The 15118-nt window shown below is 39.5% G+C and overlaps 1 protein-coding gene across 1 annotated transcript in view; it reads right to left on the bottom strand.

The window, feature by feature from the left end:
* Positions 1-15118, bottom strand: part of LOC143437290 (uncharacterized) — a 362341-nt gene that overhangs the window by 280962 nt on the left and 66261 nt on the right. The window contains 1 exon segment of the mRNA XM_076922101.1: positions 2870-3214. Coding sequence (XP_076778216.1) covers positions 2870-3214 — 345 coding nt within the window.

Below are 15118 nucleotides of genomic sequence, written 5' to 3' on the forward strand. Positions count from 1 at the left end.
CTACAAAAAAGAATTACAGACCATTTTCCCTTAAAACCACAGATGCAAAATATTTAATAAAATACATTAAATAAAATAGAAAACACTTCAAAAGATCATCCTCCATGATCAATGAGGCAGGGTTCATTAAAGAGATCCAGGAATGGTTTAATATAATGTGCTTAATGTGTAAGAAAGTAAAACAAGTGGTCATCTCATTAGATGATGAATAATTCTCTGACAATATTTAATCCCACTTTATGATAAAGTTCTTGGAGTGATTAAGGATACAAGGGACAAACCTAAACAGAATAATGTCACTTTACTCCAAACCTGTAGCCAACATTAAATTAAATGGAGAAACATTCATATTAATTCCACTAATTCACAAACAAGAGTAGGTGATCCATTCTCTCCATATCTATTAGAAATACTATCTAAAAGTTTAGCAAGAGCAATAAAACTGAAGATAAAGGTGATATGGATTAGAAAGGAGGAAGTAAAATTATTTCTTTTTAGGTTTTTCGAGACAGGGTTTCTCTGTGTAGTCCTGGCTGTCCTGAAACTCACTTTGTAGACCAGGCTGTCCTCGATCTCAGAAATCCGCTTGCCTCTGCCTCCCAAGTACTGGGATAAAAGGCTTGTCACACCACTGCCTGTCCAAAATTGTCTTTATTTGCAGATGATACAAGTGGACCAAAACTTCCCAAATGTAATTCCTAGACTTGATAAGCACTTTCAGCAACATTGTTGGATACATGATCAACTAAAAAATACAAAGAAAATGCAGTGAATGTCAGCATGCAGGCAGACATGATGCTGGAGAAGGAGCTGAGAGTTCTGCATCTTCATGAGAAGGCATCCAGGAAGACTGTCTTCGAGATGAGTGGTAGCAGAGTCTGTTTTTTACTGGCCAGAGCTCCAAACACCACCACCCTAGGACTTCACTTTCTTCAAAACAGTAATATCTACTCCCACAAGGCCAAACATACTAATATTGTCATTTCTTAGGGACAAGAATATTTAAATCACCACAGTATATTCCTACTATAAATTCTTTCATGCATTTAAATATGCATAGGACATGCAGATGCTTTACCACATTGATTACTTTCAGAAGTTTTCTCTCTAGTATGTGTTGATGTTTCTATTCAGAGAATACTTTGGCATGTAAAGGATTTTCCAAATTGAGTACATTCACAAGATTTCTGTCCAATTTGTGGTCTTTTATCTCTTTGGAGACTACAGTGATAGGCACAGGCTTTTTCACATTTTTCACATTCATAAGGTTTCTCTGAGTAGTGTGTTACTTGAAGTATTTGGAGAGTACACTGTCATGCAAAGACTTTACCTCATTCATGGCATTCATGCAGTTTCTCTACATTATGTGTTCTTTTATGTATCTGGTGATGCCTGTGACATGCAAGGGCTTAGCACTTTGATGACACTGAGTCACTCTCTTGAATGTGTTCCATTATATAGTCGCAGATAAAAGTGAATTGTCAGATTTTCCACAATGATTACATTAATGAGGCTTCTCTCCAGTGTGATTTCTTTGTGTATGTGTAAAGAACTCTGACATGCAAAGGCTTTACCACATTGTTAATATTCAAGCAGGTTTCTCTCTGGTACGTGATCTCTCCTGTCACTGCAGATGACTGTGACTTGCAAATGCTTTACAACACTAATTACATTCATGAGGTTTCTCTCCTGTACCTGTTCTTTTATAGTAATGGAGATGCTAAAGTTGTGAAAAGTCTTTACCACATTGATCACATTCATGAGGTTTCTTCCAATGTGGGATCTTTTATGTTTTTGAGATTAGTGGGACATGCAAAGGCTTTAGCTCAAAGATTACATTCATAATTCTGTCCAATACGGGTTCTTTTATGTTTTGGAAAAAATTTTTATGGAAAGACATTTACCACTATAAAGTCCTCACAAAAGGGAGGAACTCACCCCACCCAAGCCTCAGGAATTCATGGTCACCCAATAACTCACAAGACACAGAAGTTGATGTAATCAGCAAGAGATATATTTTGACCAGCATGCTGAGGTCAAGCCCCGGAACCCATGCAGGGTCTGTGGGATTTGACCCTGAGCTTTGGAGGCACAGGGAATTTAAAGGCAAAACCACAAGGAAAAAAACATGATTCAGGGGGAGTCAAGGGGGGTTATTGGAAAGCACCTGTGGAAAGTCCCAGCCCATTATTCAGTTTGTGACAGGGTCTAAGTAACAGTCAGGGAGAATATTCTGTATAGTCTATTCTCAACAGCCTATTCATACTCAACCATCCTGTGGTTAGCCAAATTTCTGAAACACAGAGTTCACGAATGAGCTGACCTGTATTCTTGGTTCTGCTCAGCATGCGAGAAATTTTTGAAAATTTTTAACACTTTCACCACAATGATTACATTCATAGGTTTCCTTCTAATATGGGTTGTTTTATGGTTTTGGAGACAAAAATTTTCTGAAAAGGCTTTTACCATATTAATTACATTCACACAGTTTTTCTCCAGTATGTGAACATTTATGTCTTTGGAGAATTTTCAATTATAAATGATTTTTTCCACATTGATTACATATCTAAGAATTTTCTCTGGTATGGTTTTTTTATGATATTGCAGATGACCCAGTTGTGTAAAGCCTTTACCATACTGATTACATTCATAAGGTTTCTCTCTAGTATGGGTTTTTTATTATATGGAAGATAACTGGAACTTGTAAAGTCTTTGCCACATTGATTACATTCATAAGGTTTCTACCCAGTATGTGTTCTTTTATGTCTTTGGAGATTACTGTGACGTGAAAAGGCTTTACCACATTGATTACATTCATAAAGTTTCTCTCCAAGATGTGTACTTTTATGATATTGGAGACTACTGTGACGTGAAAAGGCTTTACCACATTGATTACATTCATAAGGTTTCTCTCCAGTATGTGTTCTTTTATGTATTTGGAGATTACTGTGACAGGAAAAGGCTTTACCACATTGATTACATTCATGAGGCTTCTCTCCAGTATGTGTTCTTTTATGTCTTTGGAGATAACTGTGACTTGAAAAGGCTTTACCACATTGATTACATTCATGAGGCTTCTCTCCAAGATGTGTTCTTTTATGACTGTGGAGATTACTGTTTTGTGAAAAGGATTTACCACATTGATTACATTCATAAGGTTTCTCTCCAGTATGTGTTCTTTTATGATTTTGGAGAGTACTGTGTTGTGAAAAGGCTTTACTACACTGATTACATTCATAAGGTTTCTCTCCAGTATGTGTTCTTTTATGTATTTGGAGATTAATGTGTTGTGAAAAGGCTTTACCACACTGATTACATTCATGAGGCTTCTCTCCAGTATGTATTCTTGTATGTCTTTGGAGACTACGGTGATATGAAAAGGCTTTACCACATTGATTACATTCATAAGGTTTCTCTTCAGTATGACTTCTTTCATGACTGCAATAGTAATGGGCACATGTGAAAGCTTTACCACATTTATTAGCCTGATCAATCATTTTATCATTATGAATCAATTTTACAGTTGGTCTCATAATATAGAACACTCAGATCTTATGCTTTTATCACTTTGATGTTCACGGTTGTACTTGAAAATACCTGTAATAGTAAGAGTATTTGCTACATGGCTCACATTTATAACATCCTTTTTCTATATGAGATTTCTACATGATGCATTCATAGGTCAGAATAAAATGGAACAACTAAGAGCATTAAAACTCTGATTGCATTCTTAGTTTTTCCTGTAGTATGCATCACACCACAACAGCACTGTGAAACAGGATGAACAGAAGAACTGCAAACTTCTAGTACCCATAAAGATTTTCTGCAGTGTGAATTTGGGTAAAGTCAGAAAACCAATTAATTGTAAACACCTATCATATTCAGAAAGTCTACCAAAGGCAGAATACTACATATCTTCTCATTGTTGTGAAATAGACAGAGGTTGTTTTTTTTTTTTAGTATCCCTATGCTCACATGGTTTCATCCATTCTGACAATTGATACCGCCATTAAAAAAGCCGAACAAATAAAATGTTTCCACATTGAATTCACATGCATTGACTTTTTGTTCATTGTAGACATGATTAATGTTTCTCCAAAACAACATTCTCGATTCTCATAAATTGACAAAAGAATAAAATTAAAAATTTCACTATAAGAATACGAGTGTCACCAACTTTATCATGGACTATTTGATTATTAGAAGGTTATGGATACATGTTTATCACTATTCAATGTGCAACATCTAAATATTATGAGACTATACAAATTGGTATTTCCACAACATAGCTCTAATGGAGATACAAATCAATTAAAGGAATCTCTTAAGGCATTGTTTCCTTCTCTTCTTGCTTACAGAAATGCCTTGAAAACACCAATCAGATAACTGACATGGAGGTACATAATTTTGGGAGAATATTATAATCATAGCTACAGTAAAATGACTCATTTTTACACACTTGCTTTCCTTTAGAGCATCCAGATCATATTAAAATTTCCTCACAAGCATATTTGTATTCGATTAAACATTAAAGTTACCTTTCATGGCCGGGCGGTGGTGGTGCACACCTTTAATCCCAGCACTTGGGAGGCAGAGGCAGGCAGATTTTTGAGTTCGAGGCCAGCTGGTCTACAGAGTGAGTCCCAGGACAGCCATGGCTACACAGAGAAACCCTGTCTTGAAACCCCGTCCCCCCAAAAAATACCTTTCATGACGTCTAGAAGTTTGATGTTGTTCTTCAGTATGATGGACTTCCAAATTATAGCCTAAAACCAAGGTACAAGAAAATCAATGATATGGTATTGGAATTAGGCAAAATTCAAGTTCCTCTGAATTTTCACAGCAATGAACCCGATTTATTCAACTCAATATTACTTGTTCTCTATTGAAATAAGAGATGATCATCAGTAACCCAGAAACATTTTTCTCTTATTTTGAGAAGCAAAAAAAAAAGTTCAATCTTACCAATAGCAGTGAGGTTCCAGTAGGTCTCCAGCATCACATCTTTGTAGAGATTTTTCTGGGAAGGATCCAGCAAATTCCACTCTTCCTCAGTGAAGTTCACATGCACATCATCAAAACTCACTGCTTCCTAAAATATCACATACATGTATACAACACAAAGCCTGATATTGACATCAATACAAAGTAAAGTTATGCTTCCTAGACAATATAATCAAATAATTCTGGTGATTCCTCCACTTATTTTCTGACACACAAATTATAATATAATCACTATGTCAGTTTAGAAGAAACTTGAAATATTGACACTTGAACCCTTGAAACAGGGTTCACCTGTGTCACTCCTGAACCCTTAGAATAGGATATAGCCTTGCAACACAAATGGCAATTGAGAGAAATATGCAGGGGGAAACAGATCAAATGTACTGAGCACACATCTGAAAAGCTGGATGAAAAATTACTAACTACAAATGTGATGGGCATGCTTTGTGTATTTGCTCATGTCTTTAATTGCAGAGGTACAGGCAGGTGGATATCATTGAGCTGGATGCCAGCATGGTCTATGCAATGAGTTTCAGGACAGCAAAAGTTACATGTTAAGAACCTCACTCTGCTACAAAAATAAAGCAGGAAACAAAAATGACAGAATGAACTCACAGTTCTTTAATGAAGTTACTGCAAAGAATTATGCAGTCACTGAAGTACTGTATTCATCTTGAAAAACATGCAGTGAACCAGTTTAAACAGAAAAATTAATTAAATTTTACTAGAAGGGAATGTATGTTTAAACAGTTAAAAATAGACAAGTGAAAATATTAGTAATGTATATGTTGATCAGAAATAAAGAACGTAGTTCAGGAGATATAGCTCAGGAGTTGAAAGCTCTTGCTGGTCTTCCACATAATGGTGGTCAATTTCTGACATACACATGTGGACCAACACCTGTCCATTTCTTCATGATCATAAATTCTGAGGCCATCTTCTGACAACAGTAAAGATGAGGCATACATTCATAGTCATGCACACACGTATAACACACTTATTTATCCAAAATTTCAGAAGAAACACAAGAGTTAGGCAGAACATCATACACCTGCAATTCAATGACTCTGAAGAATCAGATAATATTAATGATGTGAGCAGAAGCCATCTGGAGAAATAGAATATAATGTATATAGTTTGCTGAATTTCAAAATGAAAGATGTAGACTAAGAGCAGCACAAAATCATGTGCCTACTTAACAAAAATATGTCAGGTGGCTTATGTGGTTTCTATATCTACAATTAGAACAAGAAGTGCTTCACAGGGAAATTTGGTCTAGAAAAGCAAAAACAGAATGAATAAAGTTAAAATATAAAACCACCAGGTTTGCAAAATAGCATAGCATTGAACAGCAAATGTGTGCACATTATCTTATGTGATTTATTGACAGAGTCCAAATGGGGAATGTATGGGAGCATGAGAAGAAAGCTGAAGGATCAGAATTCAACCATAGCACTGGAGACACCCAGAACAAAATTTGTCCTGGCTAAGAAAATTTTCTAAGGTAAATCTGGAGCAGAGACTGAAGGAATGGCCAATGAAAACTCATCCAATTAGAGACACACATGGACAAGCTCCAATCCATGTCATTATTAAGGATACTCTTTGATGCTCCCACACAGGAGCATTGCATAATTGTCTATTGAGAGGCTCCACCCAGCAGTTGACTGAAGCAGTAGTGGATCCACAGTCAAACATTGCATAGACCTTGGTAACTCTGATGGAAGGGTGGGGGGAAAGATTGAGGGCCCTGAAGAGGATAGGAACTCCACAGGAAAACCAGCAGACTTAACTAACCTTGATCCTTGGGGACATTCAGAGACGGAGCCACAAACAATAACACACACAGGCTGGACAAAGGACCCTGGCCCTTAAGTAGCAGATTGCAGGTCAGTCTTCATGATGGTCCTACAACTACTGTAGCAGGAGCTGTCCCAAAGCTGCTGTCTATCATTGGAATCTGTTCCTTTTACTGGGCTGACACTTCTGGCCTCAGTAGCGAGGATGCACATAACCCAATACAGACTTGATACACCATCATGGGTACCCAGGGGCCCACATCCTCTCAAAGGACAAACAGAAGATACAGTAGAGAGTCTGTGAAGGCAGGTGACTTAGAGTAGGGACTCTACTAAGTTCATAGCCATTTTAATTACAAAAACTTAAAACTGGAAAGAATCCAGATGCCCCTCAACCAAAATATGGATATGGAAAATGTGGTTCATTTACAAAATGAAACATTATTCAGCTATTAAATATAATGACATCATGAATTTTGCAGGCAAATGGATACAGCTAAATACTATCATCTCTGTGAGGTAACCTAGACTTAAAAGCATGTGCATGTATGTACTCACAAGTGAATAATAATCATAAAATACAGGAAACCCACACTATACTCCATAGATACAAAGAAACTAAACAAGAAGGAAGGCCCAAATGAGAACGGTTGAATTATTCCCAATCAGAAGGGGGAATAAGCAATCATAGGAGGCAGATGGAAGAGAGAGAACTGGATGGGAGAGCAGATAAGAAAGAGGAATCGGGTAGAAGCAGCAAAAGTTGTGGTGAGATACAAGAGAGGGCCAGAGGGGGAAAATGAATCAAAATCTGCAGCTGCCTGGGGAAGGGAGGGAGTACATTTAGGATGTGCCAGAGAGCATGAATTGGAGGGTGACAAGGAGTCTATGGGGTTGATCTTAGCTGAGATGCATAGCAGTGAAGTATGGATGGTGAAGAGGCCACATAATGCAGTCAGGCAGGACCCCCAGTGGAGAGTTAGAGACACCTACCAATCCAAAAACTGCTTTACCCAAAATTTGTTCTTATCCACAAGAATGCAATCTACAACATAGATTCTGTACAGCAGCAAAATATCCCTTTGATACCATGTTGTTGTTCTAACTTGCTACTCTGCTGCTGTGATTGAATCCTCTGAGCAAAATCATCTCAGGTAATAAATGGTTGTTCTGCATGGTTCGGTCAGATCAGTCCATTATTTTGGGAGCTAGGTTAGAAACTGAAGGCAAAAAGCATGGAAAAACTCTGTCTCCTGGCTTGGTCTCTTGCTTGACCACTGTCTCATGCTTAGCCTGCTCTCTCATCCAGCCCAGGACCACTTGCTTAGGGATATTGCCACCCTCAGTGGAAGAGCCTTCCTAATCAATCATCAACACTATCTTTCACAGACATAGCAACCAGCCATTCTGATGAAGACACACCCTCGATTGAGGCTCCTTCAGATGACTGTAGCTCTGGAGTGCTGAGAATTTAAGACAACTATTACACAGACACAATAATAAATAAGAAAGTTGTAACATCCCAAATCCAATGGGCTAACCATATCAATACAAGAGGCCATGCTACCCCACAAAAAAAGTTGGAGTTGTGGCTGAGCAAGGACAAAATAGGGATGTCACCTGGCTCAGAGCAGGGAAGGATACACTGGAATGGGGACCTCAGAGACTGCGCTGCTCTGGGGTGAGGTGTCTTTAACACTGGGTTCCCAGGCCAGTGCTACCAAAGATGTGGCTAAAGCAGCTGGAAGGTGGACAGAAAAGCAGATTGTCCCACACAACTCAAATGATCACCAACAAAGGACAGGATCTCTGGTCAAATGAAGATATGCTAAATTTGTTAGAATTGATGAAGAACAACCTTCCATCTTATGACAGCTAACAAGTTCAAATCTACAGAGTCACATATGGACTGGGCAGAGGGTAGTTCATGAGGTGGGAAATGAGATCTTTCTCTTTCCATGCTATAAAACAAGGTAGGCAGAGCCTGACTTTGCCCAGGATGCTGTCTGGAAGAGCTCTCTGTCATGGACTAGTCAATGGGTCTAGGTCCTGTTGTTAAGAAGGATTTAACCCAAGGTGTGGGGCTAGTAACTAAATCAACTAGGGTGGAGTCGGTCTTATTTCATCAATGAGAGAATAACAAAGTGCCACACACAAAATAAACAGACACAAGGGGACAGTAAAGGCTACCCAGCCGATTCTCCCACTTGGACAGTGGAGAAAATGAAGACAGGCAGGTAGCTGTGAGCACTGTAGCAGGGTTCCAAGTCTTCTCTACCCTTACCAGAAATTAAGACCAGAGAAACACTGTCCACTATACCAGGCTCTAAAACACCTTTGAAGCCCTTTGGGGCTGCGACTGTCCAGCATATCCAGTATAGCAGGGTTCCAAGTTCAATTTAGTCATCTCCCTCCACATATACTCAAGAAAAACCTGAAAACCAAGGCATACACAAAAATCTGGCAGAGAAGTCACTGACACAGGCAGAACAATGGTTCATCTTAACAACCGGCCTTTCAATCCTTTAGTTGGGAGTCCTGAGTATCTTGGGTCAATGCACTAAGATGTTATGTCCAAGCCACAGAGAGCACAATGACCAACAAGGAGCCTATTGCAATGCAAACACATGGAGGTCTTTATTATGAGCTCTGTAATAAGGATTTTCACCAGTCAGCCTCACGTGAGATCTAAACTGAGAGACCAAGTCTAGAAGTGCTGGGTATTTATTGTAGTTACAGCGAGATTGGGACATTAACACACAGGTCAGCAACTTAACATTTTAAAAACTACATGTCTGGCATAATCTGTAGGAACCAATCAAAAGGGCAAAAAATCATCTGACAACCATGATGGGTAGACTAACTTTTTCTCTGTAAGGTGTATTAGTTATCAATATGTAGCTTAACCCTGCAGTTGTACCTTGACTGGCTGTGGACAAGGTGGGCTTGTCATAGGATGTTTGCTCAAGTGGACTTTGTGTACTCTCAGAAACAGAATTAATTGGGATTTACAAACTCATCTTTGTGCCTGAGGCCCTTATTATTGAAAGATGCTCCTGTTCAACCACAAGCTATGCATTTCAGTAGAAAAGGTACTTTGTCCAAAGACCTACTTCACTATCTGTTACTGCAGATCCTAATATCAGTTGCACTTGCTCTGAGACAGAATACAAGTGGAAGTTGCCTGTCTCCCTGTGCATCATCTTATAGATAAGGTAGACAATGCCCACCTGCCCTTCCTTTCCTGCCTTATCCCTGTGTCTCAGCCCCACTTGGGCAGACAGTCCCTGTTCAACCACATACTTTACCTGCCAGGAAACAGGTAAGCTTTCTATATATCTATCACACTGTCTGTTATCCCAGATGCAATGATCACAGTTTCCCCTAGCACTGTACTAAACACCAGAGGCAGCTTTACCTCTGTCCTGACTCTATCTCCTTGTGGATTGCTAAGATCATCTCTTCCTGCCCAACTCTTCTCCCTGCTCCCAACATTAGCAAGCATTCCCTCTTGATGATACCCACTAAACATGTCAGTAAAAGAGGCTACATCAGGCAACTTTCTCTGTAAATCCAGACATCAAATAGCAACCCAGGAACAAAACTCCCACCCAAGCAAGACAAATCCAGAAATCAGTACCGAGATAATAATCACTTCAATCCCAGAGGCCTAGACACCAGCATAGGAATATAATAAATAACAGCCTGAAAAATAAGTCACCAAAAGCCCCAAGCTATCCTATCACAGCAGGTCCTGAGGAATTAAAACATGCAACAGATATGGTGCAAAAGAGTTTGTTTGGGGGCAGGGAGATGAGTGAGAACCTGGGGGAGAGATAGAGGCACAGAAGAGGACCTGCAGACAGACAGACAAACAGGGAGCAGAGAGAGAGCGCTGAGAGTAAACAAAGAGAATAGAGAGAAGGCATGAACTGAGACAGGGAACAGAGAGAGTTGTGTAGCTGGTGGTTCGTGTATGTAAAGCACACCTGACAACAGCAGCAGGTGATGGAGGCAGGGAATGACTTAAGCAGTTGCTAAGTCCCTGAGAGCAGAGCATTGAAATTGCCTGTGCACTGGCAACTACAGAGACAAGGTTCACTCAGAGAACAGGAAAGAAAGAGAGAATCTCAGACATTAAGAATGACTATGACAAAATGGATACATCATCAAAAAATGTGGATTTGAAAAATTTTCTGGCCCTAAACAACCAAAAATTCTGAAACATATGAGAAGGGAAAACTACAGATGATTGGAATAGAGAAAGGTGACTATCAGCACAAAGGGCTGATAAAAATTATTTTCAATGAAATCATAAAGGAAACTTTTCCTAAACCAAAGAAGATGACGGTTAATGTACAAGAAGCATCCAAAACTCGCAACATATTGGAGAAAAACAAAAGTCCCTTTACCACATAATAATCAAACACTAAACGTAAAAAATAAAACATAAAAAACTGTTCCAGAAAAAAATTAACAAAAACTAAACAAAACAAAACCAAGTAACATATAAAAGCAGATCTATTAGATTTATGTTGGCTTCTTAATGTATACTATAAAAGACAGAAGAGTTTGGACACATGAGATGCAGAGTCAGAGAAACCACACGTGTTTCTACAGGAAAGTAACTGGTCCAAATGTTTTGTGCAGATTCAGAATCAGTCATGATAGTGATGTTACTCAGAGGTCACCTCCTGATCTAACATGTGAGGAGCATCACCAGGGACCTCACAGGTGGTCACATCTGGCTGATGCTTCCCATGCAGCCCCAGAGAGGACCCAGCACCCCAGCTCCCACTGCTTAGCCACCTGCCCCTACCCATTGTGGGCAGTGATCCTGTGCTCACCATGACTCGATTTCAGAGCTTCCCTGAGGTCTCCACATAGCACCAGACAGCAGGGCTCAGAGAAGGGCACAGATGACCATTCAAGCCTGCACAGGCACAGTGAACTTGCAGATTGACACCCGGAAGAACCCGCCTCCTTGTCTGATTGGCAGGTCTGGCTGGAAGCCTTGATTGGCCAGTGAGTCTTAGCACTCCTCAAGGTTAAAGTGAGCTTCCAGTCCAGGGTCAGATTTTTTCAGAGCTGGGGGGGAGGGGTTGGACCCCATTAGCATTTGTTTCTGTCTTCAAAGAGGAATCTCATCCCACCCAGCCCTGGGGGAGAACCCAGCATTCCAGCTCTGGCTGTTCAGCTGCCTGCTCCTGCCCTCTGAGAGCAATGATTCTGCAGATACCAGGACCTGACTTTTGATAAGTACATCCACCCGTGTTCAGGGACAATGTCTAGATACATTGAGGCAGAGAAATGGAAGCCCTAAAAAATTAAATAAATAAATAAATAAATAAATAAAAGAAATGGAAACCCTAATAAAAATAAATACATAAATAAATAATAAAAGCAAGGAATGGAAGTCCTAAATAAAAAATAATAAATAAATAAATAAATAAATAAATAAAAGAAAGAAATGGAATTCATAAAAAAATAAATATATAAATATATAAATAAATAAGTAACAGAAAGAAATGGAAGCCCTATAAAAAAAATAAATAAATAATAAACAAAAGAAGTCTCTGACAGTTAAGCCGTCCCACTGATTATAGCTGATGATTCAGTGAATGATCACACATTTCCAAACAAATGCATGAGCATGACTACTGTTTGAAGCTCTGAACTGTGGTGATTTTCCTTTACTGGTGTCTTTCAGGATTGTCCAAGAAACATGTTTTCATGCTGCAGTTGTTCACTTTTGGATGGGGCCTGCATAACAGGCAGAACCTTCAGTAAAGCAGGAACTAGTTATTTCTTCCTCAGTCATTTGATGATAGGACCTACACCAGAAAGGTCTAGGTGCATGTATAATACCAGGAGCATTGTACAGGAATAGAAATTATAGGCTTCTAGGCAACTCAGGTACCTAGCATTAGTGTCCAAATTGCCCTCTCCCCAGCAAAACCCAAGCCTAGCTTCACTCTCTAGGCTAATCCCAAATAAAACTAGAGTTTTCAAGTTACACCCTAAACAATACCAGCGTCTCCAGGTTATTCCCCCAACAAACCTGCACCTCAGGTTACAAGACCATGCCTAACAACCACTAATGCAGAGGGGAGGTGAAGTTAAGTTTATGATGTGACTCCCAGCACCAGCCAATTATGTTAAAGACCACAGCAGCTTTCCAATTAGATGCTTACACACATCCTCCCAATTGCAAGAGACATTTAAAATGGCAACATTCAATCAGGCTTTTCTTAATTCCCTGCCATGTTCTTGAATAGCCTAGGCCTGTGGCCAGAATTGGCTGTGGCTGTACCCCCCACTGCACAGCTCAAGCAGTCTGCTCAGGTGGTCAGAGACACCAGCCCTGCTACCCATGAGATGCCAGCATGGGAGATGGCTCTGCCAATGCTTAGGTTATCCAAAGGCTCTCTATGTTTGGCAATGCTCAATAACAAGATGCCTATACAATCAGAGATGTAATCCAATACCCAATCTAGATATACCAACTACCTTTGGCTGTTAAAGACACTCGTACTTCTGCTTCTATGTTCCCCCTCTCATGTCACCCTCCCCTAGCTCCTCCTCTTCCTCTCCTTACTCCTCCCACCTTAGCTACTCCTACAATTCCCCACTTGCTGCTTACAATAAATCCTTTCCCCATAGACATATGGGGTTCCACCATCACCAAAACAGTCTTGACTGATGCTGGTGCATTGGGGATGGGGGCAAGCTAGGTCAAATAGAATAAAGACCCTCCTGTGATTTGCAGCAGATCGGCTCCTATGTGTGTCTTTTTGGGGATCACTAACATTTCCGTGGCATGATGTTCAATTTCTACTAAGATGGAGTAGCAAGTGAAGATATTTTTTTCCCAAGGAAAAATAGTTGGATAGAGTTGATGGTAGAGCCTTGCTCCATTATTCAAAATCTATGATTCACAATAAACACCTGCCAAAGGCTCCAAACAACATTCCTTTCTAACCATGAAACTGGTCCCACAGCCTGCACAGCATCCTGGTCCTGTTACAGAGCCTTCTCCTGGTTTTGGCCACCAACAGAAAGCTAGCAGCTTTCTGAGCTACTTGATACACTGTCTGGTGTAACACACACAAGTGAGGAGTGTGCTGTTTCCAGGATCCTAATTGGTCAGTAAATGTTCTGCTTCTTTCTATGCAGTGGGATTGGCCAGGTGCACTGACTTATCTTTTAAATTAGAATTAATATCTCTGAAAAACCTATGGCACTAGATTCCTAAGCAATTCAATAAATTAGAAGACTACTTCCCAGCAGTGGTTGCTCACACCTTTAATCCCAACACTTGGGAGGCAGAGGCAGGTAAATTTCTGAGTTTGAGGCCAGCCTGGTCTACAGAGTGAGTTCCAGGACAGCCAGGCTTACACAGAAAAACCCTGTCTCGAAAAACCAAAAAAAAAAAAAAAAAAAAAGAAGACTAAGTTTTGGTTGGATTTATTTTCTGTCCTCTGGTGCCCTTATGGGTTTGCAGTGAGTCTAATTTGGTTGACACCTCATGTGCCCTAGGTCAGTTCTACATAATGTGCACTTTAGAGCACTAATATCATATTTTATGGAAGATATAGATGATCAAGATTCTTTCTAACTAAGTTAATGACACAGAAAATGATGAGATACAGATGCAAATAGAAAACCCAAAAGCTAAAGTAAACTATATTTTCTCCACACAGAGTTATTTTAATATATTATTATTGATTCTACATATTTCCCAATGCTGTTATACACAGCATTGTATTAATATTGTATTAATATTGTATTCATATATTAATATAAAAATATTAATTAGAAAGGTATATGTACATATGAATGGATGCATATAACATATTTTTCCATCTCCTTTGGATGAACATATTTGAGGTGGAAGTGAGACTGGGTTTAATTTAGCTTAGGCTAGCCTCAAATTCATTACGTAGCTGAGCTATGTCTTGGCCTTATGATCATCTAGCCTTATCTGTTGGGTTCTGAGATCTTAGGCATGGCGACCCCAGGGAGCAGCACCTTGTGTTTCAGCTTCAACATCTAATAATGGTTACTGGAACAATCCCTTCCTTTCATCTTCTTTGAGGAAAAGGTGTCTGAAAGCACAGTGTGACATTTTCCAGAAAGAACCAGAGCCAGGACTACAGAGTATCCTCTATCATCTCACTTTCCATTCCATTTCAATCAGTGGACACAGACCATAATAACAGCCATTTTGTTGTGTTAAATATTATTTGGGAGTTTCTTACCCCACTTAAATCATAGAGTTACCAAATAAAAGACACAAAATACTTTGTACTTAC

Source organism: Arvicanthis niloticus, chromosome Y, assembly GCF_011762505.2.
Source record: "Arvicanthis niloticus isolate mArvNil1 chromosome Y, mArvNil1.pat.X, whole genome shotgun sequence".
NCBI classification, from domain to species: domain Eukaryota; kingdom Metazoa; phylum Chordata; class Mammalia; order Rodentia; family Muridae; genus Arvicanthis; species Arvicanthis niloticus.